Source organism: Pseudogymnoascus verrucosus, assembly GCF_001662655.1.
Source record: "Pseudogymnoascus verrucosus strain UAMH 10579 unplaced genomic scaffold scaffold_67, whole genome shotgun sequence".
Taxonomy (NCBI): domain Eukaryota; kingdom Fungi; phylum Ascomycota; class Leotiomycetes; order Thelebolales; family Thelebolaceae; genus Pseudogymnoascus; species Pseudogymnoascus verrucosus.
The window spans coordinates 65,453-80,171 of record NW_017263718.1 but is presented as its reverse complement, the minus strand read 5'-3'; the positions used below and the strand labels follow the sequence as shown (position 1 = coordinate 80,171).

At 49.1% G+C, this 14,719-nt stretch overlaps 5 protein-coding genes across 5 annotated transcripts; 3 read left to right on the top strand and 2 right to left on the bottom strand.

The window, feature by feature from the left end:
- The first annotated feature begins 55 nt into the window (after positions 1-55).
- On the top strand, positions 56-2,265 carry VE01_10034 (uncharacterized protein). The gene is made up of 3 exons (XM_018279441.2): positions 56-698; positions 761-1,069; positions 1,124-2,265. The coding sequence occupies exons 1-3, from the start codon at positions 439-441 to the stop codon at positions 2,169-2,171; spliced, it is 1,617 nt and encodes a 538-aa protein (XP_018125894.1). The 5' UTR covers positions 56-438; the 3' UTR covers positions 2,172-2,265.
- Positions 2,266-2,466: 201 nt separating this feature from the next.
- On the bottom strand, positions 2,467-3,950 carry VE01_10033 (uncharacterized protein; the record flags this gene model as incomplete). The annotated part of the gene is made up of 5 exons (XM_018279440.2): positions 3,770-3,950; positions 3,538-3,723; positions 3,082-3,485; positions 2,724-3,037; positions 2,467-2,672 (listed from the first exon to the last, which is right to left on the bottom strand). The coding sequence occupies exons 1-5, from the start codon at positions 3,944-3,946 to the stop codon at positions 2,467-2,469; spliced, it is 1,287 nt and encodes a 428-aa protein (XP_018125892.1). The 5' UTR covers positions 3,947-3,950.
- Positions 3,951-5,694: 1,744 nt separating this feature from the next.
- Positions 5,695-6,177, top strand: VE01_10032 (uncharacterized protein; the record flags this gene model as incomplete). Its single annotated transcript, XM_018279439.1, has 1 exon — positions 5,695-6,177. One exon carries the CDS (start codon positions 5,695-5,697, stop codon positions 6,175-6,177), a length of 483 nt encoding a protein of 160 aa, XP_018125893.1.
- A 993-nt stretch (positions 6,178-7,170) lies between these two features.
- Positions 7,171-9,326, top strand: VE01_10031 (uncharacterized protein). The gene is made up of 4 exons (XM_018279438.2): positions 7,171-7,254; positions 7,311-8,304; positions 8,356-8,798; positions 8,854-9,326. The coding sequence occupies exons 2-4, from the start codon at positions 7,779-7,781 to the stop codon at positions 9,223-9,225; spliced, it is 1,341 nt and encodes a 446-aa protein (XP_018125890.1). The 5' UTR covers positions 7,171-7,254; positions 7,311-7,778; the 3' UTR covers positions 9,226-9,326.
- A 42-nt stretch (positions 9,327-9,368) lies between these two features.
- Positions 9,369-12,474, bottom strand: VE01_10030 (uncharacterized protein). The gene is made up of 4 exons (XM_018279437.2): positions 12,048-12,474; positions 11,427-11,991; positions 11,191-11,376; positions 9,369-11,132 (listed from the first exon to the last, which is right to left on the bottom strand). Exons 1-4 carry the CDS (start codon positions 12,209-12,211, stop codon positions 9,522-9,524), a joined length of 2,526 nt encoding a protein of 841 aa, XP_018125891.1. The 5' UTR covers positions 12,212-12,474; the 3' UTR covers positions 9,369-9,521.
- Positions 12,475-14,719: the final 2,245 nt, after the last annotated feature.

The following is a 14,719-nucleotide window of genomic DNA, read 5'->3' as shown; positions in this document are numbered from 1 at the left end:
CCAATCCCACCCTCTTCTCGGGGAAGGCGGCACCGAGAAAAAACACCTGGCCTGTCACTGGTCCACGGCAAGATAGCTTACCTGCAAAACAAGGATTTCGAACTAGCCAACACGGCACATGGCTCGTTTATGGTATATTAAGCACCACTCCGCAGCGGCCCGAGCAGGTCTCCTATGTTTGGCCTTCAATATCCCTCTCTCTAAATCTTTCCCACGGGGAAGACTTGGCGCCTCCTACCCCGCAAATTAAGCTATCCTGAACGCAGTTGTACCACCACTCGTAAAATGATAATAAAGAGCTGATGATCCGCATATCATCCTTCCTTCCGTCCTTCAGTTCACTTCGACTGGCAAAGGGATACCAATTCCCACCGCAGCCTTCGCTTTAATCACAACAATTCTCCTGTCACCTTGTGTTTTTTTCACGAATAATTCACCATGGCAGAAGATGGCAAAGGAGACGTTCATCTTTATGAAAATGCAACACGAGACGATAAGGAAAAAATCGGCTTGACTGGAGAAGCACTGCAACTCTCCGACGATGTCGACGCAACAAAGCAGAGCCCATGGACGAAAAGCATGTTTCGACTGTACGGTGTTCTCGCTGTTGCATACCTGTGCGGGTGCTTGAACGGCTACGATGGCTCACTTATGGGTGGCTTGAATGCGCTCACGAATTATCAGCACTATTTTGGCCTGTAAGTCCAGGCCCTTTGCGGTCCCAGAATGTTCCCAGTTGCTGATTGGAGTTTTTATCAAGTGCCCAGGCCGGGTCTAGCACGGGAATCGTCTTTGCAATGTACAACATCGGCTCTATTCCTGCTGTCTTCCTGACAGGCCCCGTGAATGATATGTGGGGCCGCCGCGCGGGGATGTTCACCGGAGCCATTATTATCATCATCGGCACATGTGTCCAAGCGCCATCCGTCAATAGCGGAATGTTTCTCGCAGGCCGTTTTATCCTCGGCTTCGGCGTCAGTTTCTGCTGTGTATCTGCACCCTGCTATGTCAGTGAGATGGCTCATCCCTCTTGGCGTGGAACTCTTACTGGCCTGTACAATTGCACTTGGTAAGCACAATACCGAATGCATTCTTGTCTGAAATAAATCTAACAAGTGTCAAGGTATATTGGTTCCATAATTGCAAGCTGGATTATCTACGGTTGCAGTTACTATGAGAACGATTACAATTGGCGCATTCCAATTTGGTGTCAGTTATTCACATCTACTCTGGTTGCCGTCGGCGTTTGGTTCCTTCCCGAATCCCCAAGATGGCTTATGGCCCAGGACAGGATTGAAGAAGCTGTCAGTGTCCTTGCACGCTACCACGGGGAGGGTTCAGTCTCGCACCCAATCGTTCAACTACAAATGAAAGAGATGTCCCATCAGATCAGTAGCGATGCATCAGACAAGAAATGGTACGATTACCATGAGCTATGGAACACTCATTCTGCCCGACGCCGCTTGATTTGCGTTGTCGGCATGGCATGGTTTGGCCAGATTTCAGGAAACAGTATAACATCCTACTATCTCCCCGAGATGGCAAGGCAAGCCGGCATTAATGATCAACACACCCAGTTGGTGCTCAACGCCATCTACCCTGTGATTTGCTTCATCGCCTCTTGCGCCGGTGCTCGCCTCACGGATAAAATAGGACGCAGACCACTTCTCCTTTACAGCATTGTGTTTTGCTCGTTCTGCTTCGCAATAATGTGTGGCTGTTCGCATATAGCCCATGTCAGCCCTTCGAACAAGGCCGCTGCCAATGCCTCCATCGGATTCATCTATGTCTTTGGGATAGTATTCTCCTTTGCCTGGACACCTCTACAGAGCATGTACATCGCAGAAACCCTCCCGACCTCTACCCGCGCCAAGGGCACTGCAATTGGAAATCTCAACTCTTCGATCGCTTCTACGATTATTCAGTACGCATCGGGCCCTGCCTTCGCAAAAATTGGTTACTATTTCTATGCATTTTTTGTGGCTTGGGATCTTATTGAGTGGGTGGTGATGTATTTCTATTTCCCCGAGACCAAGGAGCGCACTCTCGAGGAACTAGCGGAGGTCTTTGAGGCACCCAACCCGGTGAAGAAGAGTTTGGAGAAGAGAAGTGCGAGGACGGTGATGGCTACGATGCGTATTGACCACTTAGATGAGAAGGACGCATTGTGATAGCTTCATGTATAATTTCACATTTACATTATAGCTTCGTCCAAGTCGCAGCTATGCCGTGGTTTTGTCCTATTATCAATTTGTGAATCTAAACATACCAGTTGAACCCTCAGATAAAAAGTCTCTATTTTTAATCGGTACTGTGAATGTGATAGACGTGAAAAGCTGTATTATTATATAATTTTAGGTTATTCATCCTACGACGCAGAGTATTCACAGAAGGCGGTTTAAACTAGTGGTTTCAGGAGATTCAGACAATTCCTATTGAATACACTATGTAAAACGCTACATCTCCCTACATAGTAACGACAACGACCAAGCTAAAGGCCAACACCAACATTGCCCAAGCGCTATGCTTGTGAATTATTGCGTCACCAGTTGGCGTTGGCACTGAAGCTGTTGGTGCTGTTGTACTCCTCCCTGGGCTGGTACGTTTTAGCTTGGCAAATCCAACAGTTCCATTTTCCAGGTTATGATCAATGTAAAGCCCTTGGAAGAATGCTATGAAATCATCAATATTTGTGCGAGAAAATGAGAGCCAATAGTGCTTACGTTGACCAATAACCCAAAGTCCTGGATGCGCTTCATAATTCTGGCCGCTGAGGACAGCCGTGCAGTTATTATTGCCATTATCTACGGCTGCCCATGCGTTCAGTGGGATGTTGAAAGTCGAGCTTCTCATGCTGATGGCACTCAAACTATCTTTGCCAGCAAGAGAAGCATTGGTCTTTGGTGGAAAGTTGAATCCAACAGTTGGGGGCTTGTCGCATGGAAAATATCCAGTGAGCAAATCACCCTCGCTGGTAGATCGGAGAACACCTTGGATGCCTGTTGCGTTAAAAATGGCAGAAACAGTGACGATAGGTCTACTTTCGTTAGAAATCAGGGCCCAAAGGCATAGATTACTTACCCAACTATTGTAGCAGTTCCGCTGTCGAGCTCAATCAGCATGTCTCTTTCCTGTACCTCTCCGCCAACCACAAGGTCGCCGAGAAGGACCCAGTTTTCAATAATAGGTGCTACGACTAGATCACCAGTGTACAGAGAAGTGTCCAGTTCTCCCAATATTTGTATTCCAGTACCGTCATCTGACAGTGCGAGACCGAATCGGCATTCGGAGACTTTCTTTTGATCGCAAAGTGATTGAAAGAATGGTGTGGCATTGGAACTGGCTGGGAATTGGTTGAATCGCTGCCCAGAAAATCCAGCAATTCCGGACTTTTGCAGTGGTGATGTCCCATTTGCAGCTCCCACAATCTGAGTTGCCGTCAAGCCCCCGAAGATGACTTTGTCGGAATAAAGGTCGCCGACGATCTGTGGAAGTTCTATTGTTAGCGTCGCTCCATGGGTGAATGGCGGTACTCACTGTTGCACTTCCAGTGCCATCTTTCGATGTTGTACCATATGTATTCTCGAAAGTAATATTAAGATTCTCGGATGTTTTTCCGGGGATGTAGATTCCTGGGTTCACAACAATATCTCCAGACCCAGTATCGATTAAAAGACTGAGGTTGGAAGCGCCGCCAACGGTAAAGTCAGCGTACCAGAATCCCTATCGAATTGTTAAAAAGTATGGCGCAAAAGACCAGGACACATACTGCATCAATTTTTATTCCTTCAGAAGCCAATCCATCTCGTCGGTCAAGGTGGAGAAATCCCGTACTTTTCTTCTGGGAGAGGGTAAGGCGAGACGAGCGAGGTAGATCAACCGAATCCGAACCATAAACAGCCACAACGGCTAGAGAAACCAGCATAAAATATGATAAAATCTCCATTGATGTAAAATTGGAGGTGAGACGGTGGAGGATATGTTTTTTAAAATACAAGATTATACTCTTTTAAAAATATAAGCGCCTTGATCACATTTATATTTTCACAGAACACAAATTTAAATAGAAAGGCATGGGGAGCCACGAGGCTTAAAACATGCCCTAACAAGTCATGCCATATCTAATTGGTAGCATCGGCAAACTTGATATAGGGTCCAACATGTTTGCAGGCACGTTGTAAGATTCTCAGAATAGATGCTGAGATGTGGACCCCAATGTTGATGAGAGAATCCTCCGCCTCGGAATAGGGTCCGTGGTTGTCTCGCATAACACTCTCTGATTGGCCGCATCGGCAGTTAGTCATCAAAAAACGGGTCTCAACCCCACCTGTCAGATAATAGAGCTGTCGATCTGAAGCCCTTAAAATGAGATGTCTTGGGTGAGACGGACGTTGACGTTGAATGATTACTGGAATATGAACATAAATCTGCTAGTCCCACGTTATGCCTTGGCGGCTAGTCTCAGTGGCATTGATGTGCTCAATTTCGTCTTCTCCGAATACTTCAACACCACGTAGACCACCATCTATTTGTGAGATAAATCGCTCTGTGAAACATTCGAGGTTGTTGCTTGCAGCAAAATATGGAGTTAAGAACGGGTGGCAAAATTAGAGTGAAGACGGGGTGCCTTACTTGCAGGTGGGTTAAGCCTTCCTCTTTAGAAATATTTGGTCCATTATCCACTTTTGTCTTGAACTAAATTAGACGATAGGATTCGAAAGGTTAGGTGCGATGAAACTAAACCTAATTGTTCGCGCTGCGTAGACACCGGACGCAAATGTGATGGCTATAGCAAGCCTGCAATTCCTCCTTCCAATGAGCTGCGTATCAAACGGCGACATGAACAGAGGCAAAGCCCCCCGTCGAGCGGGCCTGGCATGGTTGTTACCCCTCCTGCATTTGATGATGAACGACAACGGCAGATCTTTAGCTTCTTTGTTACCTGCACCTCGTCAGTTACGTCTGTATACTACAGTTCGGACTTCTGGTCACGCCTTGTCCTACAGCTTTGCCTTTCCGAGCCTGCGATTAAGTATGCACTTTGTTCGCTAGGCGCGCTGCACCGAATGTTTCGGGCATCTCACAAGGCCAATCCGGACGGGACTGCTGTTGAGTTCCAAAATTATTCTCTCACCCAATACAATCTTGCAGTCAAATGTACACAGAGACTTCTGGCACAAAGTTCATCCGGCGACTCTGACCTGGTGGTCAAGGGCTTGGTAGCATGTGTACTGTTTGTGTGCTACGAGAACTTGGTGGGTAATTACAGAACAGCCCAGATGCACCTCCAAAATGGCCTGAAAATACTCCCTAGTGCTGTTGACAGACATGGTAAACAACACCCCATGGTACCCGACAACATCACGCAGGTCCTGAATCGGCTCGACCTACAGGCTATGTCATTTGCTGACTCCGAAGCACCCTATCCATATCATCAGGGCCAACATTTGAGCATTCCCACGTCCTCGCCGTCGTTGGCTTACATCAGAGATGCAACGGACCATCTCATCGAAACATTTCGATGGATTTTCTGGCTTGCTGCATTCTCGGAACCGAATCCAATTCCACAGTGGCAACTCGATGCGACACGTAGAGTATTACAGCAGTGGGCAAATGAATTTGATCGTTTGGTGGTTTTTTTTACCAGAAGATGATAGAAACACCATCGTGCTCCTCAGAATGTACCACACAACCATGACTATAATGGTTGCAACTGGATTATATGGGCAAGAGACCCTACACGATGAGCACCATGGACTGTACGAACATGTTGTCGCATTAGGCAAGATCTTGTTTGACCAGCAAAGGGTAGCTGGGTTCACGGAAGGCTACATCTTCTGCTTCGAACCTGGAGTCATCTTCCCACTCTTTTTTGTCGCCATGAAGTGCCGTCATCCCTTGATCCGACGACAAGCCATCGCGTTACTCGAAACCGCGAACCATCAAGAGGGGACATGGGAGAGTGTTGGAGCAGCCAAAGTCGCAGAGTTTGTGATGGGTGTTGAGGAAGAGAACTTGCCTCAGGGGGCTGGCTCGGAACAAGTTTTGGAATCTGCACGTGTGCATTTGGTCAACATTTCATCAAAAATAGAACGGCGTCGGATTGATTTGAGATGCTTGCTTCGGACGAGTGAGGAAGATTCGTGGTATTTTAGGGAGGGGACTGTGTTTTATTGAGATCTGAAGCGATGATTTTCCTTTCCACCGGAGAGGATATGGCGCAGAGTATCTGCTTTACACAAGGAAGGGAATAGGTGGTGGAGGTGCGAGAACTAGTTTGTTGATTTCTACCTATTTCCTTGCGATTTATATTTGTCTGCGTTTTGAAATGAAGGAATGAAGAGTTAGAAGAATAAATAGACCAAACCAACTGCAACATATTATATAAATAGTCTGACCAAGCCCGGCGGAGCTCTTTGCAGACATCTAATTATTATTCAGCTACAGTTACAGCAACTATTTCATTCCCTGCATTCATAAAACAGTCCACTATCGCGTCCGCTCATCGTATTGACCAACCAGAAGTACACATAGCTCGATCGGCTCAAGCACACGAGCATTATCTGTCACGCATCGCAGCTGTCAACACAAGTATCCCATGCACCAGGAAACTTGCTATGCGATTGGAACGGGCACAGTGTTTTACAATCTACTCAAGGCAGTCAGTCTCGTGTACATTTCCCTCATTTGTATGCCTCACAGGCGGCCCGAGGCACGCCTTCTCGTCGCTCTTCGAACGGCAAGGGGCTTAAACTTGACGCCGTGTCTATTATTCCCAGGTAACTACGGATCCTATTTATAACGTGGTGGGTAGAATGCCCAATTGTCTTGAATCAATGTTCATGCATAGTAGATACTATATTTGAATGCCGCGAGATAATCAGTTGCAGTGAAGTGCGAAGTAGATTGCGCATACATTCTTCCTTCCAGCCTCGCGCATTGGTTGCTTCGTGAAAGCTAGAGAGAAACATGGCTAGCCAATTACGGGCCTGAATTGCTATGCCGATTCATTCCCGATAGTAACAGGATTTTACTCGACAAAATAGTTCTCTAACATTTCTGAAATTGCCGAGCATCTTGGCCCTCTTGGCTATTTATCCTTGATCTTGGACGGTGATGATGGGGTGTTTTCTAAAGAAATGTTATCATCCAACATCTCTAACATTGCCCTGCACCTTGGCATTTTTAGTCCACCTTCCCCGTTTCAACAGACGGTCACGGCAACCAAACATGCCATGACAACCTTGTATTCTTGTATTCCATCTCTTCTCGCCGCATGGTCTGGGTGTTCGGAGACTAAATTAAGCTAGTGATTGAAATAGGTGTTGTCGCACGCGACCAATTTCCTATTTTTGTATCGACAACTCCAACACCGCCAAGTATACCAAGTATACCAAGCATCACCACAAAACATTGGCTGTGACGCAAGTTTGACGTCTGATCTTGGCTGTCTCCACGAGGAGGTTCGACAATAGAAAACAGCCTCCGTATACTATTGTTGGGATGCGACGTGTATGAACCTTGGGGAAATGGCATTGTACGCGCATATACAAGTATGGGGACGATTTCCTCTGTATGCCCTTCTTTTCTTTCTCTCACTATCATCAACACCATTCCTTCTCTCTCACGTTTTGTTTCTTGAAGTTTTAGCTACTCAGCTGGCCTGCCTTTGATTCTTTACGGCCGGACCGTCCTTTACTTTTCCAGACCTTTCTTCCCTTCTCGTCCTTCACATTTCGATCTAAAGCCAACTCGCTTCTTCGATACTTCTCGCAACCATGCGTTTTCTTCCCATTATCCTCTTGGCCGGTCTTGTTTCGACCTCTATCGCTGCGCCGCATCCACATAAGAATGGGCCAGCAGGCAAGGCCACAGCAGCAACCAAAAATGCACAGAAGGGGCCCAAGGGCGGAGCTGCCGCGGCAGCAGCTGCGGCAGCGGCTGCTGTTGCTGTTGGGACCGGCACTGCAGCTGTCGCTGCCAATGGCACTGCTGCCGCCGCTGGAGCAGAGGAGGTAGAGGATCCAAACAAGCTCGACCTCGCTGGGGTTTTTGGCACAGCCGTTGCCCTTCAAGGTGGCGACATCCAGCAAGACGTTCTCTTCACCAAGTCTGCCGTGGGCGCCCTTGAGGTAGAGTTCAAGAACGCCGCAGGCCGCACTCTCACCGTCACCGAGAACAAGACTCCGGCCGCCCCACCAACAGGCTTCCAGGCACTAGAGCCAAGCAGTTTCAAGATTAACTTGGCCGAGGGCGCTGATGCGTTGACGTTACAGAAGGTGGATTATATCATTGACGCAACCAGTAAGCATTCCTAGTAACTTATTTCATAACGGATTGCTAATACCACCCCAGGCCCCGACATAGTCGGCCTCGATATTGCCAATGGCCAGATCGGCAAACTTTGCACCGAGACAAATACCTTCGTCATTGACAAAGCCCTGGGAGAGCTTGAATTCGAGGCCGATGAGAATGAGCTCACCCTGACTGTTACAAACATGAACGGCGAGTGGGGTATCTTCGTTCCGGTTGCCGCTGCCAATGCTGCCGCCGTCGCTGGTGGTGATGCTGCTGCCAAAGCTGCTGCTGCCAAGGCTGATGCTGCCAAAGCTGATGTTGCCAAAGCTGATGCTGCCAAAGCTGATGTTGCCAAAGCTGATGCTGCCAAAGCTGCTGCTGCCAAAGCCGGGGAAGCTGCCGTTGGAGAAGAGGGAGACACCGACGTCGCTGGTAAATTCAATATTGCTGTCGCCACACCAGCCGGAAACCAGAAGACCGATATCCTCTTCACGGGTAACGTAAGTTCCATCCAAGACCCAATACCATCTGCTGGCGATACTAACCTCCACCCAGGAAGCCGGAAACCTCGAAGTCGAAGTCAACGCCACAGTCGCCAACGCAGTGACGGTTGTCAACGGCAACCCATCCGGCAACCCTCCCACGGGCTTCCTCTTCGTCGACCCTCAATCGTTCAAGATCTCCACCAAGAGTGCGACGGCCGCTACCGATGTCGTGAAGGTTGATTACATCTTCTCTGCCGCGATCCTCGCTGCTGTCGACCCGACACAAGGGCGCATCGGTAAGCTAGACGTAGCGACCAACGAATTCGTCATTGATGGCCTAGGAGAGTTCGAGTTTGAGGTTGAGGAGAACGAGTGGAGTCTTACCGTCCCGGATCTGAACGGCGAGTGGGCCATTTTGATCCCACAAGCTGCAGTGTTGTGAGCGGAGGTGTCAAGGATGGGATTGGGGTGTTAGGTGGTCTAGTTCCAAAGTTTTGTTTGTAGGTTTTAGAAAAAGGCGGAGAAAATCACGGGAGTGATCGGGGTTGTACAATACAATATATATGAGTACTTCATATTCAAGGATCCCATTACACCCGCCCGCCATTTATATATATTTTCTTTGCAGCCCGCCGCCAACTCCGCGCCTTCCAGCTCCAACCACCGACCCCCACCCCCCAAGTTCCAGAAACGCCTCCTCGTACTAAATCATCAAGTTATACAAAAGCATACTCCGACCTATCCCCTAGCCTTAACACAAATAGCAATCAGTCGATCAACATACGTCTCCGGCTCATCCAACTCCTTCGTCGCGCCTCCCCTCGTCCCCATCTTCGCCTGCGGCATCATCTTGACCAGCTCCGTCCCACGTTGTCCATCGTCGCCTCCACCACCCTCCTCGTCACGCCCAACAATAACACTGACTTCCTGGCTCACCATGATCCCTCCAAACTGATCTTCCACTAGCATAGCCTCAGAGCCACTCTCTAAACTAAGCCGTGGCGGCGTCAGCGCCTCCCTCTTCTCATGCCTGCGCCCAAATCGCACGCCCAAAAACCGGCGCTGTGCCCTCGGCGGCAGCGCCGGCATCGGCATATCCATCGCGTTATCGCCATACACCGATTCCAAGCGCTTGAATCCCTCGCTCGACTCTCTCCGCCCCGAGCTCATAATGCTCTTCCTGCCATCATCGACACTCGGCCTGCGCTTACTAAGTATCGGCGCGAACTCGCGATGTACCTTACGCGTAAAGTGTTGGTGATCTGGGCTATTCCTGTACACGTATTGCTGGGTACGGAAGAAGCTAAGGGGGACGAATTCGAGTTTCTGGCCGTGTGCGCGGAACTGGATTGGCACAATGAGGCGGAATGTGATTATTGCTGCGCGGCCTGGCGGTGCGTCGGGGTTAGGACCGCGGCAGGGCACGGTTAGGGGGTGGGCGATGAGGAGGGCATCGTTGAAGATCGGGTCGTCGATTTCGTCTTTCAAAGCGACGAGTGCGTCGCGGAATTCTATGGCGAATAGCTGCTCCTTTGATACGGTTACGGCGTTGGGCGATTTCGCATTCAGAAATTTCAGACACGCGGAGACCGACATCCCGTCGAGTTGAGAAAGATACTCGCTCTCCCAGCCCCTGAGGCTGTCAATTGGTAACTTCATGGCAGGGAGCTGGTTTCTGCGATTCTTGGGGACAAGGATATCAAAACCGCCACGCACACGGGCTCTAAGGGCGAATAACGCCAAGTGGACACCAGGGTTCATAATGGGCGTGTCCTTAGAGTATTCGTACATGTTAGTGAGCTGTCCCGGGAGGTCATCGCAGTTGATCTGCATGCTGCGAGATAGGATAGGGGCAACGCCTTTTACTTCGGCAAAGCGATAGCCAGAGGCTGCAAGGCGGTCGGCCTCTGGTCTATCCACGCTGCGGACAAGGATAAGGAGTTGTCCTTTGCTACTGAGAACACGGGCTGCTGCAACATTTGTCTCTTCGTCCGCGGAGGATTTGGTTCCTTTCCGTCTGGCTCCAGGCTCCGTGTTGTGCATCTCGCCAGTGTTTAATATCTCGTCGAAGAGGACGCCAACATTTTCCAAGGGTTGGTTTAACTGTTCTGCAAGATCTGCGGCGGCAGTACAGAATAGTTCGCGGAAAATAACCGAATAGTTCTCTGCATACACGTCCTCGCTGTCATGGGGATCGGTTTCTGACTTTAGCTCAGGACGGTACTTCCTGGTTTGTTGGATGTGAGTACGCATGCCAGGAATGAGAGTAGAGATGCTGCTCCAATTGCGCGTGGTGCGGAAAATCCACTGAAATACTGGGTGGGAGGTTCCGAACACTTCGTCGAAAGACTATTGTTTAGGTTAGTACATGGGATAGTTCGATGCAAGGGATTTTCGCTCGACATACCCATTCAACATAGGAAGTCGTGACCTTCTGATTTGGGAGGAGGCCTTCAGGTGTCACCATGAGTCTCCCATTGGGATCGAATATTGCAGAGGCCAAGAGAACTTGCTGAGCTCTGTTTGCAGAACGGGTTCTTCTCCTCTGTGTAATGATGGTGAGGCCAAGAATGATAACACAGGCAGCAACAGACTATCTCGTGTTAATATCCCTACGGGTGCAGAACGAGTGGAAAGCCATACCAGAACAATGATAACGATAACAGTCGAGTTCCTTGGAATGTCATGGGACTTGCCAGGATTGGCCATTTTCAGGCGATAATTTGTTCCAACGGACGCAACCCAATGCATTCCAAACACGGCGCACCCTAGAATGACAGCACACATAGCTCTCTTCCACCATGAGTCGGTCCAGGCCGCACGCAGGGCAAAAAAAACGGACAGTGCCGTGATACTGGCGAAAACAGCGATAACCGCTGAGCCTACCACATATCCCACGCTATAAATACACGTATAGTTCGAAATTCCAGCTTGCCCAAGGTAATGCATCCCGCAGATTGCCAATCCAGCCAGGGCTCCGCCAACTGGGAGTCGGACCCTGCTGATTTTGTCGTCAGACCCAACGGCCATGAAGGCGGCTAGGAGCACTATGATCGGAACGAAAAAGGAGAGAGCTGTGAAGCCCTGGTTGTATGCGATCTGGATTCCGAGATGCCCATCGCCTAGGACAATTGCGCGGTTGCCGATGTAGTGCATGCACCAGATGGAAATGCCTCCCATAGAGATCGACGAGCTAAAGAGGAGCAACCTGACCGAGATCCATTAGTTTTGATGATACTCGTAACTTTCACGATCAGAACGCACCAGTTGTAGAGGCCTTTACCGGCAGTCCGCCGGTGAAGGAGCTCCAAAGTCGTCCATGCTCCGATAAAGCTGACCAGGTATGACAGCACCACAAATCCTGGAGTAAACTGTCTGGGGACGATGCGTCCCTCCCACTCCTTCCAGTCGATCGCGTTGTCCGTCATAGCATTCTAATGAGTGCCGTGACTGAGGCGCGGATTTTGCCTTTCAATCAACAGGTACGGTTCAGTACACGCTTGCCGAACGGGAGATGATCCTACCCCTTCTCCAGGACAGGGACCAACCAGGATATTAACCATTTTCAAATCCTCCAACAGTGCCAATTCTACATCGGGTTGGGAGGCATTATCACATTCGTGGCGCTCCAATAAGGGAGGAGCAATGCATGGGCAACAAAAATATCCGAGGCCCATTACCGATGTTTTCCTGGTTCGCACGAACCCTCGAGCTGGGCCACTCTCAGCTGAGGCTGGGTGCATATTGAACGCCACTAACCTATCCCCTGCGAATGATCGCTCTCGAGGCACCTGGCTAGTGCCGCTTTGTGGATATGATGAGTGGGGTGCGTGCGTATGGTGGATAGCCCAGAGTAGTCCAGAATATGGTCGGGACCGTGCATCGCTAAGACTTGACACTGTCGATTATCGATTATCGATTATGCAATAGCAGAATGTGCCGCGGCCAAGAAGCTGCTCGAGGCTCTCCCCAGTTCAATATGTGGGCGGCTGACTCTTTTAATGGGCCGCGATATGATAACTTTTATCCAAAGCGACAAAAAATCCTTGGTTTTCAAGTATGGTCACTTTAGACACGGCTGGTGCTCGGGACGGCGAGTTGCACAGCATCCCCGTAAGGCCCTTATTAGCGCGGCTGGACCGGGGGCACACCCGGAGTCTTTTAGACCATACGAAGCAGGGAAATCCTCCCGTATCGGGATGCCTGTGTAGGATCACTGTGCGTTTGAGATGCCTGCGTGGGCGGGTGAAACTAAGACAGCCCTCCACAGTAATGCAGCTAACTCTTGCGATGCAGATACGCGCATGCAGCTCATATTTTTCGTGATACAGTAGTAAAACGAGGGAAGGATAATACTGATTTCAAGCCTAAAAGAAAAACTGTCAACTTAGGATCAGACCCGCCACGAGTTAGAGTGTCCACGATACTGAAAGGTAGGAGCGTACACGTGTCGGATGTGGGTGTTACCAAGGTCCAAGGCGGCGGCGTGCTGGTACAGCTGGGAACTCGGTGGGGCAGAAACGTGGTTTTTGCTCCAGACGCAGATAAGGCAAAAAGAGAAGAGGGGTCGTTCGGGTTCGGAGACATCCGAGAGGGGCATCACGAAGTCATATAAGGTTAATAATTTTCAACAAATACTAAGAACGCAGTCGTAAAATTTACAAAACTATGAATTCTGCGCGGCAATTGGTTCGTGAACGTAAAACTTTGGATCACGAAACCGTTGTCAGCAATTGTTGTCTCATCGACGACGACAACTAACAACTCAATAACAAATACACATGATTTGTCCTCAACCCAACCGCGAGGACTTGATTGTTCTCTTTCGATGATATTAATTAAAATGACTCAACTCTGTCAATGATCACCCCCACCCGTGATGGAAAGAATCATCTCCCAAGCTCTCCCAAACTCTCCCAAACTCTCCCAAGCTCTCCCAAGCCGAAAGTTTGTCTATCAGTCCGCTATTAGAGACGGACTTTAACATTCCCAGGTTGTCGGATCGTCAACGTCTCAATTGTTCCAGAACCGGGCTAAAGACAGGAAGGGTCCCAGCGGGGTGGAGAAATCGTATTCCAAGCCCAAAGTTTGTTTACCAACTCATCAGTGGAGTCGGGGCCACCTTCTAATAAACTAGGTCCGTGGGCTCTCACGCGTCCCAAAACTCTACCAGTGGAGAAAATAGACCGAGCGATGAGAAGAAAACACATCCCAAGCCTATAGTTTGTCAAGCCAACTGTCGTTAGAGATGTATTCTAATGTGACCAGGCAATTGCATCTTCAGTCATACAACTGTCGAAAATCTCCATTTCTAGTCATTCAAACCTCTGCAGGATTGCATTAGAAAATCAAAATGCTGCCCTGCAACAGTCGATCTCGGTTGCGCCAGTTGGTTTTGAACCCCCCCCAACCCCCCCCAAAGCCTGCGGCCAAATCACTGGGGGGTTCCAATGAATCAGCTGAAGCTGAACAAGCACTATCCCCAATACAGAAGCTGCCATCATATCCGAAGCAATTCCATCTCGGCATATTCGAAATTGGTCGGCCTCTAGGAAAAGGAAAGTTTGGGCGCGTCTACCTAGCAAAAGAATGCAGCAGTGGGTTGGTATGTGCTCTCAAGGTTATGCACGAGGATGAAATCAAGTCAAATGGCGTTAAAAGGTTAAGAAGCAAGTTCAACGGGAGGTTATCTTCGACATCCTAATATCCTCTAACTTTATGGCCGTTTCCACTTGCCATTTCCACGACAGTAAACGAATATTCTTAATTCTGGAATCTGCTAAAAAGGGGGAGTTATATAAGCATCTTCGTCGCGAAGGTCGATTTCCAGAGTAGAAGGTTGCGAAATATATTGCTCAAATAGCCCGCTCTGACGTTTCTTGTAAAAGAAGCATGTGATACATCAATACATCCAAAACCCGAAAACATCCTTGTCG

Coding starts and splice junctions, on each gene's coding strand:
- VE01_10034 (XM_018279441.2), top strand. CDS start 439: ATGGCAGAAGATGGCAAAGGAGACGTTCATCTTTATGAAAATGCAACA. Junction 699..760: donor TATCAGCACTATTTTGGCCT/GTAAGTCCAGGC, acceptor GTTTTTATCAAG/TGCCCAGGCCGGGTCTAGCA. Junction 1,070..1,123: donor GGCCTGTACAATTGCACTTG/GTAAGCACAATA, acceptor ACAAGTGTCAAG/GTATATTGGTTCCATAATTG.
- VE01_10031 (XM_018279438.2), top strand. CDS start 7,779: ATGCGTTTTCTTCCCATTATCCTCTTGGCCGGTCTTGTTTCGACCTCT. Junction 8,305..8,355: donor TTATATCATTGACGCAACCA/GTAAGCATTCCT, acceptor ATACCACCCCAG/GCCCCGACATAGTCGGCCTC. Junction 8,799..8,853: donor ATATCCTCTTCACGGGTAAC/GTAAGTTCCATC, acceptor ACCTCCACCCAG/GAAGCCGGAAACCTCGAAGT.
- VE01_10030 (XM_018279437.2), bottom strand. CDS start 12,211: ATGACGGACAACGCGATCGACTGGAAGGAGTGGGAGGGACGCATCGTC. Junction 11,992..12,047: donor GGTAAAGGCCTCTACAACTG/GTGCGTTCTGAT, acceptor GATCTCGGTCAG/GTTGCTCCTCTTTAGCTCGT. Junction 11,377..11,426: donor TTATCGTTATCATTGTTCTG/GTATGGCTTTCC, acceptor AACACGAGATAG/TCTGTTGCTGCCTGTGTTAT.